This window comes from Rattus norvegicus, chromosome 15 (assembly GCF_021556685.1).
Source record: "Rattus norvegicus strain SHRSP/BbbUtx chromosome 15, alternate assembly SHRSP_T2T, whole genome shotgun sequence".
Lineage (NCBI taxonomy): Eukaryota > Metazoa > Chordata > Mammalia > Rodentia > Muridae > Rattus > Rattus norvegicus.
The window spans coordinates 13,709,224-13,727,540 of NC_141548.1; the positions used below are offsets into that span (position 1 = coordinate 13,709,224).

General features: G+C 42.3%; 1 protein-coding gene across 3 annotated transcripts in view; it reads right to left on the reverse strand.

The window, feature by feature from the left end:
- The window catches only part of Nek10 (NIMA-related kinase 10), a 213,123-nt gene that overhangs the window by 56,300 nt on the left and 138,506 nt on the right, over positions 1-18,317 (reverse strand). For all 3 annotated transcript variants that reach the window (XM_087585528.1, NM_001433013.1, XM_087585529.1), the window contains 3 exon segments: positions 13,189-13,318; positions 12,545-12,615; positions 9,594-9,807 (listed from right to left, as the gene is read on the reverse strand). In XM_087585528.1, the coding sequence (XP_087441654.1) occupies positions 9,594-9,807; positions 12,545-12,615; positions 13,189-13,318 (415 nt within the window).

The following is an 18,317-nucleotide window of genomic DNA, read 5'->3' on the forward strand; positions in this document are numbered from 1 at the left end:
AAACCTATGACCATCTTCTAAAATTTTACTCAGCATTCTCTGTACGCCTGGCCTCTTTTACTTCCTCTAAACAAAGACACAAAATTCTGCTTCTTCTAACTTTTCTCAGCTGCTATTCAGAAGAAACTATCCTAGAAATCAACACCTTACTTTTAGCTTTGTGCTCATGACCACATCAATGTAAATAAGCTGTCTTCTCCCTCGGCATTGTAAAGACCAACCCTGGCCTTTCAAAGCCTTCTAAAGACTCTATCCAATATGTGTCATTACTGAGAAGAGGTTGGGCTATAGATGAGGGCCAGAGCTCCTGCCTATCATGATCAGGATGCTGGATCCAATCCACAACACAACAGCACACATTGAGACCTTTCCTGACGGCATCAGTGCAATTAGATGCGAGAATCTGCGAATCCTGCATTTTATCTGTGGCCAGGGCTAGGGGAAGGATCAATAAAAACAAACAAGTACTGAGGCCCCATGGTGGCTTCATCCCATTGTGCTCACCACCTAAAGAAAAATAACATAAAGAAGTTAATTCTGAAACCAGGGGATCCACATTATCCAAATCAAAGTTGACAGAAAAACAGCAAAGCTGAGGACGTACACAGCCCAATTTGAGCACTGACAGTGCTCGCACATAGGCAGAGCTTCAGCCAGGGAGAATGGCAGCTCCACAGGCTGCACAGGATGCTACAAGATACTGCATCCTGCAAACTTATGAGAGCAGAGACAACGTGACAACTGCACTACAGGGAAAACGAATGTTCTCACCATAGACATACTTTTCAATGCAAGATAAATACACACTAAAAGTGTCAAGCATGGCCAAGGCACTGAGTCTATGGATTCAGAGGTTAGTGTCTGTGATGGTGGACAAAGAACCAGGACAGGTTTACCTTGTGATCTGAAAGCAGGAGGCAGAGAAGACAATGGGGATGGGCTGAGTCTTTTGGAACCTCAAAGCCTGACCTCAGTGACACACTCCCTTCAGCAGAGCCATACCTCCTAGTGCTCCCCAAAAAACCGCCAACTGGCGATCAAGTATTCAAATGCCTGAGACTTATATGGGCACTACCCTCAAACCACCACCTTCTGTATCCTGCTCTAGGGACTGTTAAATAATATATGGTTGGAAAGCTAGTGGTTTCTCTTGTGGTAAAGCACACACCTGCTTATGACCGACAAGTTCTATTTCAAAGTATTACCTAAAAGAAATGGAAACATATGCACAAAATGTCTCATGTCATAAAGTTCATAGCAGTCTTGGTTAAAACATTCCAATTTTGGAAATAACTACTCTGTAACATGACAATGAAACCTGGCAGGCACTTATTTTATATATAAACTATGGCATACATTTAGTATATAATATATTTAAATCTATAAATAAAAATTAATAAATCAGGAAAGTGAGGCGAGTTGGGATACAGCCTAATGCAAACAGAACTAATATGCATAAGATGGAGAACTCTTATAGATAGAGCTGGAATCCATACGTGAGATGTGTTTGAAGCCCACCAGACCTCCAGCCCCAGCGCCAGGTAGGAGTCATCTAGGGTGGTGGGTGGGAGTTTTCAGATGGATGTGTACAGAATTGTGTGTGGGCAATGAGTACGTGTGTCAAAAGCCACTAAGCCCAGCACTTAAACATACTAACAGTATTTATATGTAAAGTATGCTAATTTTAAGGGGAAGAGAGAATTGTATCTATTTGGAGAGAGTAGAGCTGCGGAAACACTTGTTTTCTTGTTTCCTTAAATCCTAATAACCAAAGAGCAATTCTCAACAAGCCATGATTTTCTAATTTCTGATAATTTTTTTCCCTACATCACTGCTTGTTGCATTTTCAGGGCCTTGGGAGAAACTCGGTCAGCAATTAACCAGACAAAAGAAAATTGTTCACCCAAACACTGTCCCCTCGAAATACATTATTTTCTGCACGGCTTAACTTAATCTCTTAGCGGAGGATTCTAGGCACGAGCTCTTAGCAGTGGGTTCAGCATTTGTGAATGACATGTGGTATAATAAAAACAAGGCAAGTGGACAAATAAAAAACAAATTTTAAAAGTCCAAGTCCACTAAAAGAGACATCCAGATGCTTGGGGACTCCCCAGTTTAAGCACCCCACTGTGAAAGTATCTGAGAATTTAAGGGAAAAAAATCAGACCTCTGTCAATAAAGTATTCTACGACAATAGAACACATTGTGTTAGAAAGCTATTATCAGAAGCCCGCGAAAGACTCATGATTTTAAAAATGATGCTTGCTGCTAATTAGTACACCAGCTGCTCTGTTCTCCAAGTGGGATTTAAGACGCTACTCCAGGAAGACATATTTAAGCTGCCTGACGATAAATACCGCACTATCGTAAACATGCCAATATACTGAGAGCTGAAACGTTCTAGTGCACTAGCATCATCTTAACTGTAGAATGATTTGCCAAGGCCACGTGCATGGGTTTGTTTAATAAATGATAACTTGGCTGGGCATGTGAAGGAAGGCTGAAAGGGGAATACAGACTGTAGATAGTGTGGATGGCGCCGACCGAGTCTGTGGGTGCCCTGTTATGCACAACTGGGCCCCTCCCAGGTGAGGAGAATCTACCTATGAGTTCCTAGCATCTCAGCTGTCACCAAACAGTTCCAGCAGGCTCTTCCCACTCCTCCCTTTATGGTGGCCTGTCCTGACTCTTCAGGCACACAAGCCAGTTCCTCCCAAATCTGCTGGTAACAGACATGTGCTGCACTAGGTAGTTAGAATCCATAGTGACACTTTAGATCACTAAAGTCAGTCACAGGGGTAAGTAGAAATGACTGGGAGTTTGAGGGCTGGTCTACAAAGCGAGTTCCAGGACAGCCAGTGCTGCACAGAGAAACCCTGTCTTGAAAACAAACAAACAAACAAAAACCAGGATTCTCTAGATTGGCTTATATAGGAAGTTCTGGGTAGTCTAGGGATGGCTGTCTACACACCAGATAGACTGAGAAACTGCAGCTTTCCAGTTCGCAGGGCTGGATGCCTTAGCATCCACAATTTGCACTAAAGGCCAATACTTTAGCCAGGATACCAGCTCTGTACTACCTACTAGAGACCAGGAGTCACTAGGGCACATGTCAGGGAAACTGAGAGACCCACCTGCCTCTGCAGCCCAAGTACTGGGATTAAGGTATATACCTACTATCACTGCCTGGGGAGAATCCCTTTCATAATATGTAAACACTCTATTGGTTATGTTCCTCTCTAGAACCTGCCTAATTACATCACGAGGCTTACTCCAGTTCTGTGTCTGTTAGCTATACAGGTGGATGTCAGGCTGAGATGAGGCTTGGGTCAGACAAGCCACCTGGAGGCTGGGGCTGTGATATACAATGACTGCATGCGTTAGTAGAAATACAGAAGGGTTTAAGGAAAGTCCGATTACAGTCAGAGAAGATGGAGACACTTCAGAACAGCCCGAGCCCACCACAGTGCTTCACTTGCTCTAGACATTTATCCACAAGAGCCAAGGCCTAGTACACTGTAAACACTGTGGTACCACGACTGCCTACAAAATTGCCTGACACCTAGGAGGCCCACAGTGGGTGCTTGAGGAACAGATAACTGAATGGCAGGCAGGTACCTGGACCTGGAGAGGAGGAAGAATGGGGAGTTACCTGAGCTGGCAGGACTAAGATAGTGTCTCCGACTCCCACTGAGATGCCCATGGCAAGTGCACACATGGATAGGCACCTCGAGCCCTCGTGTGTCCCAGTGAGAAGTCACAAGCAGGCCTCAGAGGAGGGGCAGGAATGGTGACCCCTCCCCACATTGTAGATGAGGCTTAAAGGATCATGAGAACATATGACATAGACATTTAATAAAGAAGGTTATTGTCACCAAACAACATTAGTGACAGTGGTGAAGGTCAGCAGAGGCCACCCCAGACGTCCAGAATGCATTGTCTTCCTACTGGTGTAAGCATGCCTCAGCCTCCTCCTGTACTCAGAAGCCATCTCGGCAAGAAGAAAAGAACTCTCAAAATGGAAAACGAACATTTAGGTCCTAAGAGACAGATACAATCAACAGTGGCTACGACTACCTCCTACTGCCACCAGCGGTGGCTGCATGCCTAACTTCTACCCAAATTCTTATGAAATAAAACATATAGTCAGAGTTGTTAATATGCTTGCTACACAAGTCTGAGGACCTGAGTTCCCAACGCTAATGCCTGCCACCTATCAGTTTTAAAGAATTCAATAAAGAGCTCTTCGTAATATTCATATTGATTTCGTGTCTCAGATCTAAGCTAATACCCACAGGGTTATGACTGTGGGCTCAATTATGAGCAGTGCCAGAACCCCCAACATTTTCAGAATGTCGCAGTCTCCCATGCACCGTGTATGCCTCTCATCGTTAGGCATTTGACTAAAGACTGTACCTTATTCTAGTCCAATTATTTCTTATTTTTAATAGCTCTCTGCATCAGCTCTCATTTGGAATTTCAGAAGTTACAGGAAAAGTCTTGCTTCGCTTTCATAGTGGGTCACTGCAGGCCCAGTAGGAAGGTAGTTAATGAAGCTTCCCTGGTTCTTCTGAAATACATATTTATACTCATCTTTAGCAGCCTATTATGAAAACTTCCATAATTAAGAATAAGTAAAGTATGGGAATAAATAGCACATGCCCCAAGAGATGGATTTCTGTGCAATGTTTCCTGACAGTTATGAGCTAACCCACTAATCTGCAGCATTCAGCTAATTCACCACAGACCTCCTTCCAGGTTTGGGGATCTCAGTGTTCCGCTAATTTCTCTTCCCTCAGGCACTGGTTTGTAATGAGCTGTGTGGCTATGTTATTGATATTAGCTGCTCTGGGACAGCCCTCCTCATACTTGGAATGATAATAATATTGCTTAAGGAAAGCAGGGACAGAGTTAGACACAGTTGGGATAATGGAGAAGGCAATAGTTCACATGCGGCCTCAAGGCACAAAGGGGCTACTTAGGGGAGGTCAGCGGATATCAGGGGTAACAGAGTAAGAGAAGAGAGGGAAGAATCAACTGAAAAGATAGTTCACCAGTGCAGCAAGGAAATTCAACTCTGCATATGCTAACTGAACACTTCTAATGAGAATAAAAACAACGAAGTGAAAAGTAATAACAACAACAATGGTGCCCAGTGACGATAATGCAGACTAGCTGCCTATTAAACCTGTTCTTATTGGTTCTTCCATAAAGCTGTGTTTTTTTTCTTGACTTTTGACTTTTGAAAGGGATAGGTTATTAACCTGCCTAAGATAGTACAAGGAAAGAGGTGTTTTGCATTTCTTTAAGGCAGTCACGGAAACTGGGTTTGAAGTCAAGCATCTATCAATGGTTCACAAAGACTGAACACTCCATGAAGCACCTTGTGTGGGATCGGGGACCCAGTGACTGTGTTTATCCACGTGATTGACATGCATTGATTTACGGCAGAGCTGCCATAAGCCAGCAACAGGGTAAAACTATCCTTCCAAGGCAGGCAATTACACATCCGACATAACCAACGCCGGCTTAAATCGTGCACCACGTAGCCAGGACATGAGCCACAAGGCACACCTGTTTTTTTCTTTCTTTTAAAATCATTGGTGTGTGTGTTTGGCATGTGGTTTTCGGTGTGTACAGGTGTGCATGCATGTTCATGTGTGTTGATGCTAGAGAACAACCTCAGGTCATTCCTTTCCTTTTTTAATTTATTGCTTTGTGTGTGGGGGCCCACATGTGCTTGGCATGTATGCTTGTGGATGTCAGAGGAAAGCTTACAGGAGTCACTCCTTCCTCCTACCCTCCATCCCTGGGACCAAACTCCACTCACCCTGCTTAGTGTCAAGAGCCTTTACCTCCCAACTCCCAACGGCCCCGTCTGTTTTGAGGCAGGGTCTCTGACTGGATCGGAGGTCAGCAGGCAAGACAGGCTGGCTGGACAGTGAGCCCAGTGAGCCACCTTTCCCCACCTTACCAATGTTGGGATTGCAAGCATCTGCCATGGTGTCTGCAGTTTTATTGTTCCCATTTTTACTTTGTGTTTATCTGTGCGTGGCATACTTGTGGGCCTCAAGGGGAGGCTGTGGACCACACACAGAGGTCAGAGGACAATTCCGTAGATTCAGTTCTCTCCATCTGCCTTTACTCGAATTTTGGGGATCACTCTCGAGTTGATAAAGCAGGGTAGCAAGTGTCTTCACCCTGGCCATTGAGCAGGCTCTGCTCAGCAAGTTTTGTCTTTTATTTTTTAGTATTTGTTATGCATTGACTTTCTTTTAACTAAAAGAAATGAATGAGGAAGCTCATGGGACTAAGAAGTTCCTGAGTATGACAAGATTCACAAGCCTTTCCCCGAATGCAGATGCAGGAATATGGCTTCTGGGATGCTCTCCCACCAGCAGTTAAGCTGCCTGCAAGAACCCCAAGGGTGCAGCAGTCATGAGCTGTTGTCGCCTAGGCTAGGGCAGCCTTTTGGTGATACAGATCTGAGACGTGTCTACATTTCTACATAACCCTTCATCTATGTTCCAGTAAGTGACCTTCATCTATGTTCATCCAGTAAGTGACCTTCATCTATGTTCATCCAGAAAGTGACCTTCATCTATGTTCATCCAGTAAGTGACCTTCATCTATGTTCATCCAGAAAGTGACCTTCATCTATGTTCATCCAGAAAGTGACCTTCATCTATGTTCATCCAGTAAGTGACCTTCATCTATGTTCATCCAGAAAGTGACCTTCATCTATGTTCATCCAGTAAGTGACCTTCATCTATGTTCATCCAGAAAGTGACCTTCATCTATGTTCATCCAGTAAGTGACCTTCATCTATGTTCATCCAGAAAGTGACCTTCATCTATGTTCATCCAGAAAGTGACCTTCATCTATGTTCATCCAGTAAGTGACCTTCATCTATGTTCATCCAGAAAGTGACCTTCATCTATGTTCATCCAGAAAGTGACCTTCATCTATGTTCATCCAGAAAGTGACCTTCATCTATGTTCATCCAGAAAGTGACCTTCATCTATGTTCATCCAGTAAGTGACCTTCATCTATGTTCATCCAGAAAGTGACCTTCATCTATGTTCATCCAGAAAGTGACCTTCATCTATGTTCATCCAGAAAGTGACCTTCATCTATGTTCGTCCAGTAAGTGCCCGGCATTGGTTTGCTGAGTTGAACTCTGGTGGGCTCATTGCTCTGCTGGTGGTACCCTGTCTGACATGAGTAGACACCTCTCAGTTCTCCTAGGGAGAGTCACGCAGCCGTACCAGGATTGAGCTCAGCCCAGGGTTGAGCACTTTATAGACTTCTCTCCAGCCCTGTTTTCCGTTTTTAAGAAACATTTTTGAACTTCGTATTTTTACTTTTTTGTGTACAGGCATTTTGCCTGTCTATACACTGTGTACTGCATGCAGACAGTGCTCACTGAGGCGGGATTAGGGCCTCAGATCCCCTGGGACTGGAATTACAGACAGCTTCGAGCCACCGTGTGGGTGGTGGGAATCAAAACTTGGTCCTCTGGCAGAGGAGCCTGGTTCTCTTTATGCTAAACCATTCTCCCAGCTTCCTGTCTCCTGGGTATTTTGTTTTTCAACAGAAAATGTGCTGCTATGAAGCTTATATAAAAAACACTGCCTACCTGCAGACCACATGGGTCAGTAATTTCAGAGAATTCTTACATCACAGATCCACAAATGCTTGCAATCCCAACGATGGTAAGGTAGGGAAAGGCACATCACTGGGCTCACTGTCCAGCCAGCCTGTCCTGCCTGCTGGGATGTAAAATCGTCAAAAAATGCATGCTTACAATTAAAGAATTTCTGTCATACTCATATGAAACTAAATCAAATCCTTTGAAAATTTGTATTTGACTTTGTGAAGTTATGCTGTAGATTTCAATACACTAAAATTTTGAACCCAATATTCTCTGAAACTGGCAAATACTTCTTCAAAACCTCTCCTTGGAGTCCACAGAGTGTCCTGTTTTGTTGGCCATGGCCTGATATTCTGATGTCTCCAGTTGAACCTTGTCTCCAAACACACCCTGCTGAGTACAGTCGTGTGCATCTGGGATTGACTAACGCGATCTGAGAAAGGCTGGGAGTGGGAAAGAGACGAGATAGAAGTGACAGAGATGCGCTCTGAGGATCCAAGTGCTAGGGCTGGAGGCGGGGCGGAGGGAACCATTTAGGGATATGTTTGAGATTTTCCACAGATATACTTTATAGCTTAGAACTGAAAATAAATATATAGAATGGTCCTTCTCAAGGTGCTTTGCTAAAGATAAGAGAATTTCTATTCAGTGTTAAACGAAATCTTCCTGTTCCCACGTCAATCTAAAAAAAAAAAAATGACCCTTTCATATCCAACTGAAAACTGACTAAGAACTGGGCAGCACAGAATTTAACGCCAGGCTGCAAACTCTCACTAAGACAGAAACAGCTAAATCTCCCACATCTTAATCTACTACAGATATGGACTATGCATGGGAGGGCTGCCTGATTCTATGAAATCAGGTAGAAAAGAGCAGGGAAGGTGAACCCTGCCCCCACATGGTGCAACAGTAATGAGAGCCACAGCTCCAGGCCACGTCGAAGAGCCACAGTGTATCAGCCTTGAGTCACAACTGGGCTCATGAAACCCTCAACGTCAAGACAGATCAGCATAAGCTCACACCACACAACAAGGACACTCACTCCACAGCAGTGGGGAGAGGCTCACTCCCAAGCAATGCTTTCCTTCCCTTTAGAACACCTTTGAAATACTGATGCTGAAGAAATCAGAACTCTCTCTTCTTTGAGATTGACTCTTGCCTCATTCCCTCACAGACAGCAAGTCTTTAGGATAGTGAATAGAACTCAATGGCCAGGTCTGGTGACTAAGAATGACTCCTGTGGTCCTGTGGTCCTGTGGCCTGGAGTCCCACCTTTAGGACAGGAGCAGCATTTCCCAGTGGCCGCTGAGAGGTATCCCCAGCAGTCAGTGGACAAGACAAAAGCACTGGCTGCCACCGTGAGGCCAGACCAAGGCTCCTGAATCCTTAAACTATGCTCAAAGATACAGTAGACAGCAAAATATTTTACAGATCAAAGAAAAACTGAACAGAAAAAACTCAAAAGTATTCAGATTCGTTTTGCAACAAGGTCATTACACCAGCAGCAGATAAAGAGTTTACACAGACCAGTAAGAAAAATTCAAAGGCAAATATTATTTTCTTTCTCTGAGTGAACTTACATGTTTATCCTAAAGTACAACAAGATAACTTAGGAAAATAAGTATGTATAAGCACTAGGTGCCGCACATACAGCCCATTAGATTAGCACAAGCCCCGTCTAAGAGCTTTTTCTGATGTTCTGGCTTCACATTAGACAATGAATCATGGATAAGTTCTGCAGAAGACAAGTAATTCTGAATTATCTAAATTGATTTAGAGAAAATAATAATGGATACAAATATGTAACTATATAGTGATTAAACATTTCAGATTTTGACTATTTTCCTTGCTTTAGGCAAGATTTTTTAAAACAAACATGAAGAACTTCAGACAGACTATGAGATGGCCTCAGGTAGGATCAAGAGAATTGTTTTGTTACCTGGGACAGCAGAGATAGCTCATGGTGACACATGACAGCATTCCTGTTGGCTTCCATGAAATATCTCTGTGTGCGCCTTCGCTCCCGTTCCAGTTTCCTCTCCAAGGCTAGCTGGGATGTGGACAAGCTGTCTAAATACTTCATCATGATATCTGATATCATGGAACTAACTTCTACAATATCTGGACGAGCTTCTGCATCAGGAGTGAGGCATCTAAGAGAAGACAAAGTATTGTAACAAATGTCATCAATGTGATGGCATTGGAGGTTGGGTCAGGGCAAGTTCAGTGCAACTGAGTGTCCATCATGAAATCTACACTCAATATCAGGTCAGACAAGACAAGCATCAGACAAGGCTCCAAATCCAGCACTAATCAAAAGATATCTAAACTCTGGGGAAAGGGGGCAGTTATAGGGCTTTGCACTTGAGCTCATAGTCCAGGGTTGTAGGCAGGCCTTGAATTCCAGGTCCCTTGTCCACATGAAAGAAGGGGTCATCTTCTCCTGCATGTTTGACTGCCTTCCAAAATTTATAGCCTGCCTACTAGTCAGCAAAACAAATAAGGTCCTTTTGAAGCAAGCTAAGGAAGGAAAGATTCTGGGAGGTCATAACATTTGACCTTTTCCAGCTATATTCAGTCAATATTAACACAACAAGATTAGTAGAGGGTCTTACAAAACACAGACAAATATAATATCCAGTGACTTAGATTTTTATAGGTGATGTTTATAGAGTCAAAAGTAAATTCCTACCACTCAGGAGTCTGAGTCAGGAAGTTCTTGAACTTGAGGCCAATCTGTCTTACAGTATCTTGGGGGAGGGGGCATTTTTAAATATATTTTTAATGTTTTTAAGATTATAGCTTATCTTGGCATATAAAAGAACAGTTCTTAAACTGTGAGAATCTGAGCTAAAGATGAAAAGCTGATGTGTGAGAGTCAATTAAACATAAAGCAGGGTGATTTGGACCTTTCTTACAACTGGCTATCAGTGTTCTCATCCTTTTCAAAGCCAGCAGAGGTGTTTGCACTCATTCTACCTGACTAACTTCATTTCACTCAGGCTTGTTGAGTTCTTAATATTCTGTGTTTTACCTCTGATAACAGAATTTCAACAGCACAGAGATGACTTAAGTTAGGATACACTGTTATGGATAGTCCTCATGGGAGTATGTCCTCAATTTCTCTTAAGAACTTTTGCTTGCCAAGTAACTTGGCACATTGAATGCTAATGTTTCTATGGTCTTGGAGGCAGGGAATATCATCTGGCACAGTGAAGTGATTGCCATTCCCATTTCATATAGCCACTGATAGAAGGTCATTAATGCAGCCATGGAGCCAACTGGCAAGATCACTGCAAATGCTTGCATTTAGGTTTATAAACTATTGCATCATGGGATTTTAATGTTCTAATTAATCACTACAATGCAAACTTCTTGAGAGGAGAAGGCTGTGCCCCTTCACAAAGACCTTAATTAGCATGTAAGATTCAACTGACTCCTGAGAACTATCCAGTGAATGACCAAATGAATGCCTACAGAATTTACCTATCCTTAACCAAGATATCTGGACAGGCTTGTGGATTTCCAGGAACATACTAGCAAGAGTTCCCATGGAGTGCTGTTCCTCACCTGAGTATCTCAGACACCTTCTTCAGAGACACAAATATGCTAAAGACTGGCATGGGGTACTGGCAAGGCAGTGTTGATTGGGGGTCTGGTCTACGCCAGGAGCTCCTCTGCTACTAACCAGGTTAGAACCAAAGTAACTCTCTCATATCTAGTTACTGAAGGAGACTGAAGCACACAACAGCAAACATGTGTGCTTGTGTGTGATATTTTAGGGGCTTTTTTGGTTATTGTTATTGCTGTCACCAAATATTAATATCTGACAAAAAGCAGCTTAAGGTATGAAGGAAGGGTTTATTTCTGCTCCTGCTTAAGGCAGGATACAGCCCACCATGGTAGAACAGGACAGCAACAGGAGCATGAGGCAATGAAACATGAGCAGCTTCTAGTCCAGTTTCTGGCAAGATTCGTGTTCCTTCCCGAGACTTCAAGAGTGGCCCACGGAGCCCTGCCTACCACACTCTGGAGCTTCTTTAGCCCACAGCTCCAAGCTCTTCCACCCTTGTTCCATAAACCAGTCACTCAAAGGTCTACAAACTCAGGTTTCTCACAGCAACAACGCCAGGGTCAGTACTGAACTTATGTTTCTCACTCCTTGATATCACAATCAAATCACCACACAAAAGCAACTCTAGGAAAAGGGCTTCCTTTTGGCTCATCATGTAAGATGAGATATAGTCCCTCATGATGAGAAAGCGTGAGAGCAGTCTGTGATGTAACTACACACATTGTGTGAGGAGAGAGAAGGCCCGTGCTCAGAGTTCTCTCTCTCTCTCTCTCTCTCTCTCTCTCTCTCTCTCTCTCTCTCTCTCTCTCTCTCTTTCTCTCTCTTCAGTCTGGGACCCCATCCCATATGGTGGTACTGCCCATATTCAGGGTGGCTCTTCCTTCAGCAGTTCAACCTTTCTGGAAATTCTTCCACAGATATATCCAACAGTATGTCCCTGAGGTGATTCTAAATCCATTCAAATTGATGACAAAGGTTAATGGTCACAGAATTTCAGACATGGGTTTTTAAGTGGGCAGAAGGGCACCTTGGCAGTGAGACAGTAGGCGAAGTTTCCTGATCTGAGATGTTTCTGTGGCAGTTTGAGGAGATGAGGATAAGAACCAAGCATATGTCTGAGAGAAGAGGGTTTCAGAAGAAAGCAGCAGCAGGTGTCCAAGGAGCCAACATTACTAATGATGCTTAAACACCATGCTCAGTTTGGATTACCTGGGCAGCCTTTCGTAAGTAGTTGCCAATATGTAGTGAATATATACATAGAGGCATAAAGTATTTTATGGCAGTTGCTTTATGTTGTAAATCGTGATACTACTTACCTTCTAATGGTCTCTGTCACTTTTTCAGAGTAGATACCTTCTGGCACTGGCTCATACACAGCCTCTACTATCTGCAAGACAAACAGAAAACAGCAGCAACGTCAGAGGACCAAGGTATTTATCAGCAGTCATCTGTGGCTACAATGTGGCTTGCCAATAAATGATATAACGTTACACACAAATTTTACTCAGGACTAGAAACATCTCAACAAATGAAAATCAATGCAAATCAGACAGTTCTAGACTAGAGAATCATTTTCTCCAAGCTGAAGTAAAGTCAATCTTAAGCTCATGATAAAGTAATAGATGGGATGGCATTATATGGTGGCTTGTAGGCCTAATGCATGGGCTGGCGACATAGCTCAGCAGGATAGCACTTGCCTAGCATGTGAAAGCCCTGGGTTCCATCTCCATCACCACAAAGAAACGGTAATCACAAATTCATTTTTTATAATTTTATATGATAAATTGATATAACTAAGTAGAACTATATGTGCAGAATAATAGATATTTAAGGCAGAATGGGTCATGTAGGAAACTGAACAGTACATGCTTTAAAAGACAGTGGGGTAAGTCACAATGGTTTATGAAGAACAGGGTATAGCTATTAGCAACAGGAGGCCCCTTTGTTCCCAATGGCATACTTTAGTAGCCAAGGAGAGCATGTTGGTGCTACAGAAGGGAGGATTCAAAGTCGCCATCTGATAAAGGATGCAGCCTGCAGCCCAGACATCAGCCTTCTCTCCATACGGCTCGCTCTTCAGGACCTCTGGGCTGAAATACATAAAGGATGTTATTACAACATAGTACAGGATGGAAAAGGAACTGGTACCAGAATAAGTCCAGTTTTCGAATTGGTGGTGTTGATATAAAAAAAAAAATCAATGGACATTAAAATGTCTCCTAACAACTTTGCACTGTACCCATAACTTCTCTCAACCCTTCTTGTAAAGTGTCTCCTTGCAGGAGACAGCACTTAACACAGACACCCTCAACGAGTCAGTCTACAGATAATAAAAGATTACGGGGTGCTCGGCCCTAAATGAGAAATACGGGTTACACCCCTCCCCCCTGAAGCCACAGGAATCTTCACAGAAGAGAGGGAAATTCTAAGACTCAGAGGCAATGAATAACATTAAATAAAGAGTTGTTTCCAGACACAAGAGGGCAGAAGCACTTATAACTTACATTAATTGTAATAGTACACACTAGACCTGTGTAAGCTCCAGACAGACAAATCTCAGCATAGAAGGGGAAGGTGGTCACAAAAACCCAGCACAATCTAAGAAGCTACTAGAATTTGATAGATACTGGGAAAGATGGAGTCTGTTTTCTCTAAACTAGACTGTATGAAGAAAGACAAGAAAGGAAGGAAGGAAGGAAGGGAGGGAGGGAGGGAGGGAGGGAGGGAGGAAGGAGCGAGTGAGCAGAGTTGGATAGGAAGGGATAGGAGGGGGAGAAAGTGGTTATGGGAGGAGGTGAGCAGAAGAATGTCAAATTACATTGTATGACATTCTCAAAGAGTTCATAAGATATCGTTTAATATACATGTGTACGTGGGGCTGACAAGTCCAAGGCCTGCCATCAAGAATGAAGTTAGGATAGTCAAGTTGCAGGAGCTCTGCGGTCCAGACTTCACGCGGATCTGAATGTCTGAATGGACCTGGTCAAAAAGCTCCCTGCACCCAAATCCCATAAGAGGGAGAGCTAGACCTTCAGAGGGGCAGGCAGGCCTGGGAAACCAGAGGAGATTACTCTCTGCCCACATTTCTGACTCTAGAGGAAAACACCTAGTGCCATCAGGGTCCCCTGCACACAGGGAAAAAGAAGTAGGGGCAGGCCCTTCTGGTTGTTGCCCTCATGGAGAGCTGAAACACAGCCCTGAGGAGCGACTTCAGGACCGAGGCCAGAGATAAGACCTCTGCTCCAAGCCACCTGCCTGGTGGACACCGGACACATGCCCACAGGAGCACCTGAAAGCCAGTGGACAGGAACAACTACAGGCCTGAAAGCAGAGCACTCTGTTCCCCTAACTGGCTGAAAGAAAACAGGAAAACAGGTCTACAGCACTCCTGACACACGGGCCTAAAGGACAATCAAGCCACTGTCAGAAATGGCAGAACAAGGTAACACCAGAGACGACCTGATGGTGAGAGGCAAGCACATGAACCCAAGCAACAGAAACCAAGGCTACATAACATCATCAGAGCCCAATTCTCCCACCAAAGCAAACACAGAATATCCAAACACACCAGAAACACAAGATCTAGATTTTAAATCACATTTGATCATGATGATGGAGGACTTCAAGAAAGACATAAAGAACTCACTTAGAGAAACTCAGGAAAACATAAATAAACAAGTAGAAGCTGATAGAGAGGAATCACAAAAATCCCTGAAAGAATTCCAGGAAAACACAATCAAACAGTTGAAGGAATTAAAAATAGAAATAGAAGCAATAAAAAAAACACAAAGGGAGACAACACTGGATATAGAAAACCAAAGGAAGAGACAAGGAGTTGTAGATATAAGCATCACGGACAGAATACAAGAGATACAAGAGAGAATCTCAGGAGCAGAAGATTCCATAGAAATCATGGACACAACTGTAAAGACAATGCAAAACAGAAAAAGCTACTGGCCCAAAACATATAGGAAATTCAGGACACAATGAGAAGATCAAATCTAAGGATAATAGGTATAGAAAAGAGTGAAGACTCCCAACCCAAAGGCCCAGTAAATATCTACAACAAAATCATAGAAGAAAACTTCCCTAACCTAAAGAAAGAGATGACCATAAATATACAAGAAGCCTACAGAACTCCAAATAGATTGGACCAGAAAAGAAACTCCTCTGTCACATAATAGTCAAAACACCAAATGCACAAAGCAAAGGAAGAATATTAAAAGCAGTAAGAGAAAAAGGGCAAGTAACATATAAAGGCAGACCTATCAGAATCACACCAGACTTCTCACTAGAGACTATGAAAGCCAGAAGATCCTGGACAGATGGCATACAGACCCTAAGAGAACACAAATGCCAGCCCAGGTTACTGTATCCAGCAAAACTCTCAATTAACATAGATGGAGAAACCAAGATGTCCCATGACAAAACCAAATTTACACAATATCTTTCTACAAATCCAGCCCTACACAGGATAATAAATAGTAAAGCCCAACATAAGGAGGCAAGCTATACCCTAGAAGAAGCAAGAAGCTAATCGTCTTGGCAACAAAACAAAGAGAAGAAAAAGCACACAAACATAACCTCACATCCAAATATGAATATAACAGGAAGCAATAATCACTATTCCTTAATATCTCTCAACATCAATGGCCTCAATTCCCCAATAAAAAGACACAGATTAACAAACTGGATACGCAATGAGGACCCTGCATTCTGCTGCCTACAGGAAACACACCTCAGAGACAAAGACAGACACTACCTCAGAGTGAAAGGCTGGAAAACAACTTTCCAAGCAAAGGGTGTGAAGAAGCAAGCTGGAGTAGCCATTCTAATACCAAATAAAATCAATTTTGAATTAAAAGTCATCAAAAAAGATAAGGAAGGACACTTCATATTCATCAAAGGAAAAATCCACCAAGATGAACTCTCAATCCTAAATATCTATGCCCCAAATACAAGGGCACTTACATTAATAAAAGAAACCTTATTAAAGCTCAAAGCACACATTGCACCTCACACAATAATAGTAGGAGATTTCAACACCCCACTCTCATCAATGGACAGATCATGGAAACAGAAATTAAACAGAGATGTAGACAGACTAAGAGAAGTCATGAACCAAATGGACTTAAAGGATATTTATAGAACATTCTATCCTAAAGCAAAAGGATATACCTTATTCTCAGCTCCTCATGGTACTTTCTCCAAAATTGACCATATAATTGGTCAAAAAACGAGCCTTAACAGGTACAGAAAGATAGAAATAATCCCATGCGTACTATCAGACCACCACGGCCTAAAACTGGTCTTCAATCACAATAAGGGAAGAACACCCACATATGCATGGAAGTTGAACAATGCTCTACTAAAAGATAACCTGATAAAGGAAGAAATAAAGAAAGAAATTAAAGACTTCTTAGAATTTAATGAAAATGAAGGTACAACATACCCAAACTTATGGGACACAATGAAAGCTGTGCTAAGAGGAAAACTCATAGCGCTGAGTGCCTGCAGAAAGAAACAGGAGAGAGCATATGTCAGCAGCTTGACAGCACACCTAAAAGCTCTAGAACAAAAAGAAGCAAATAACCCAGGAGGAGTAGAAGGCAGGAAATAATCAAACTCAGAGCTGAAATCAACCAAGTAGAAACAAAAAGGACCATAGAAAGAATCAACAGAACCAAAGGCTGGTTCTTTGAGAAAATCAACAAAATAGATAAACCCTTAGCCAGACTAACCAGAGGACACAGAGAGTGTGTCCAAATTAACAAAATCAGAAGTGAAAAGGGAGACATGACTACAGAATCAGAGGAAATTCAAAAAATCATCAGATCCTACTACAAAAGCCTATATTCAACAAAACTTGAAAATCTGTAGGAAATGGACAATTTCCTAGACAGATACCAGGTACCGAAGTTAAATCAGGAAGAGACAAACCATTTAAACAACCCCATAACTCCTAGTGAAATAGAAGTAGTCATTAAAAGTCTCCCAACCAAAAAGAGCCCAGGTCCAGATGGGTTCAGTGCAGAATTCTATCAGACCTTCATAGAAGACGTCATACCAATACTATCCAAACTATTCCACAAAAGTGAAACAGATGGAGGACTGCCAAATTCTTTTTATGAAGCCACAATTACTCTTATACCTAAACCACACAAAGACCCAACAGAGAAAGAGAACTTCAGACCAATTTCCCTTATGAATGTCGACGCAAAAATACTCAATAATATTCTTGCAACCCTAATCCAAGAACAAATGAAAACAATCATCCACCATGATCAAGTAGGCTTCATCCCAGGCATGCAGGGATGGTTTAATATAAGGAAAACCATCAACGTGATCCATTATATAAACAAACTGAAAGAACAAAACCACATGATCATTTCATTAGATGCTGAGAAAGCATTTAACAAAATTCAACATCCCTTCATGATAAAAGTCCTGGAAAGAATAGGAATTCAAGGCCCATACCTAAACATAGTAAAAGCCACATACAGCAAGCCAGTAGCAAATATTAAACTAAATGGAGAGAAACTTGAAGCAATCCCACTAAAATCAGGGACTAGACAAGGCTGCCCACTCTCTCCATACTTATTCAATATAGTTCTTGAAGTTCTAGCCAGAGCAATCAGACAACAAAAGGAGATCAAGGGGATACAGATCAGAAAAGAAGAGGTCAAAATATCACTATTTGCAGATGATATGATAGTATATTTAAGTGATCCCAAAAGTTCCACCAGAGAACTACTAAAGCTGATAAACACCTTCAGCAAAGTGGCTGTGTATAAAATTAACTCAAATAAATCAGTAGCCTTCCTCTACACAAAAGAGAAACAAGCCGAGAAAGAAATTAGGGAAACAACACCCTTTATAATAGTCCCAAATAATATAAAATACCTCGGTGTGACTCTAACCAAGCAAGTGAAAGATCTGTATGATAAGAACTTCAAGTCTCTGAAGAAAGAAATTGAAGAAGATCTTAGAAGATGGAAAGATCTCCCATGCTCATGGATTGGCAGGATTAATATAGTAAAAATGGCCATTTTACCAAAAGCGATCTACAGATTCAATGCAATCCCCATC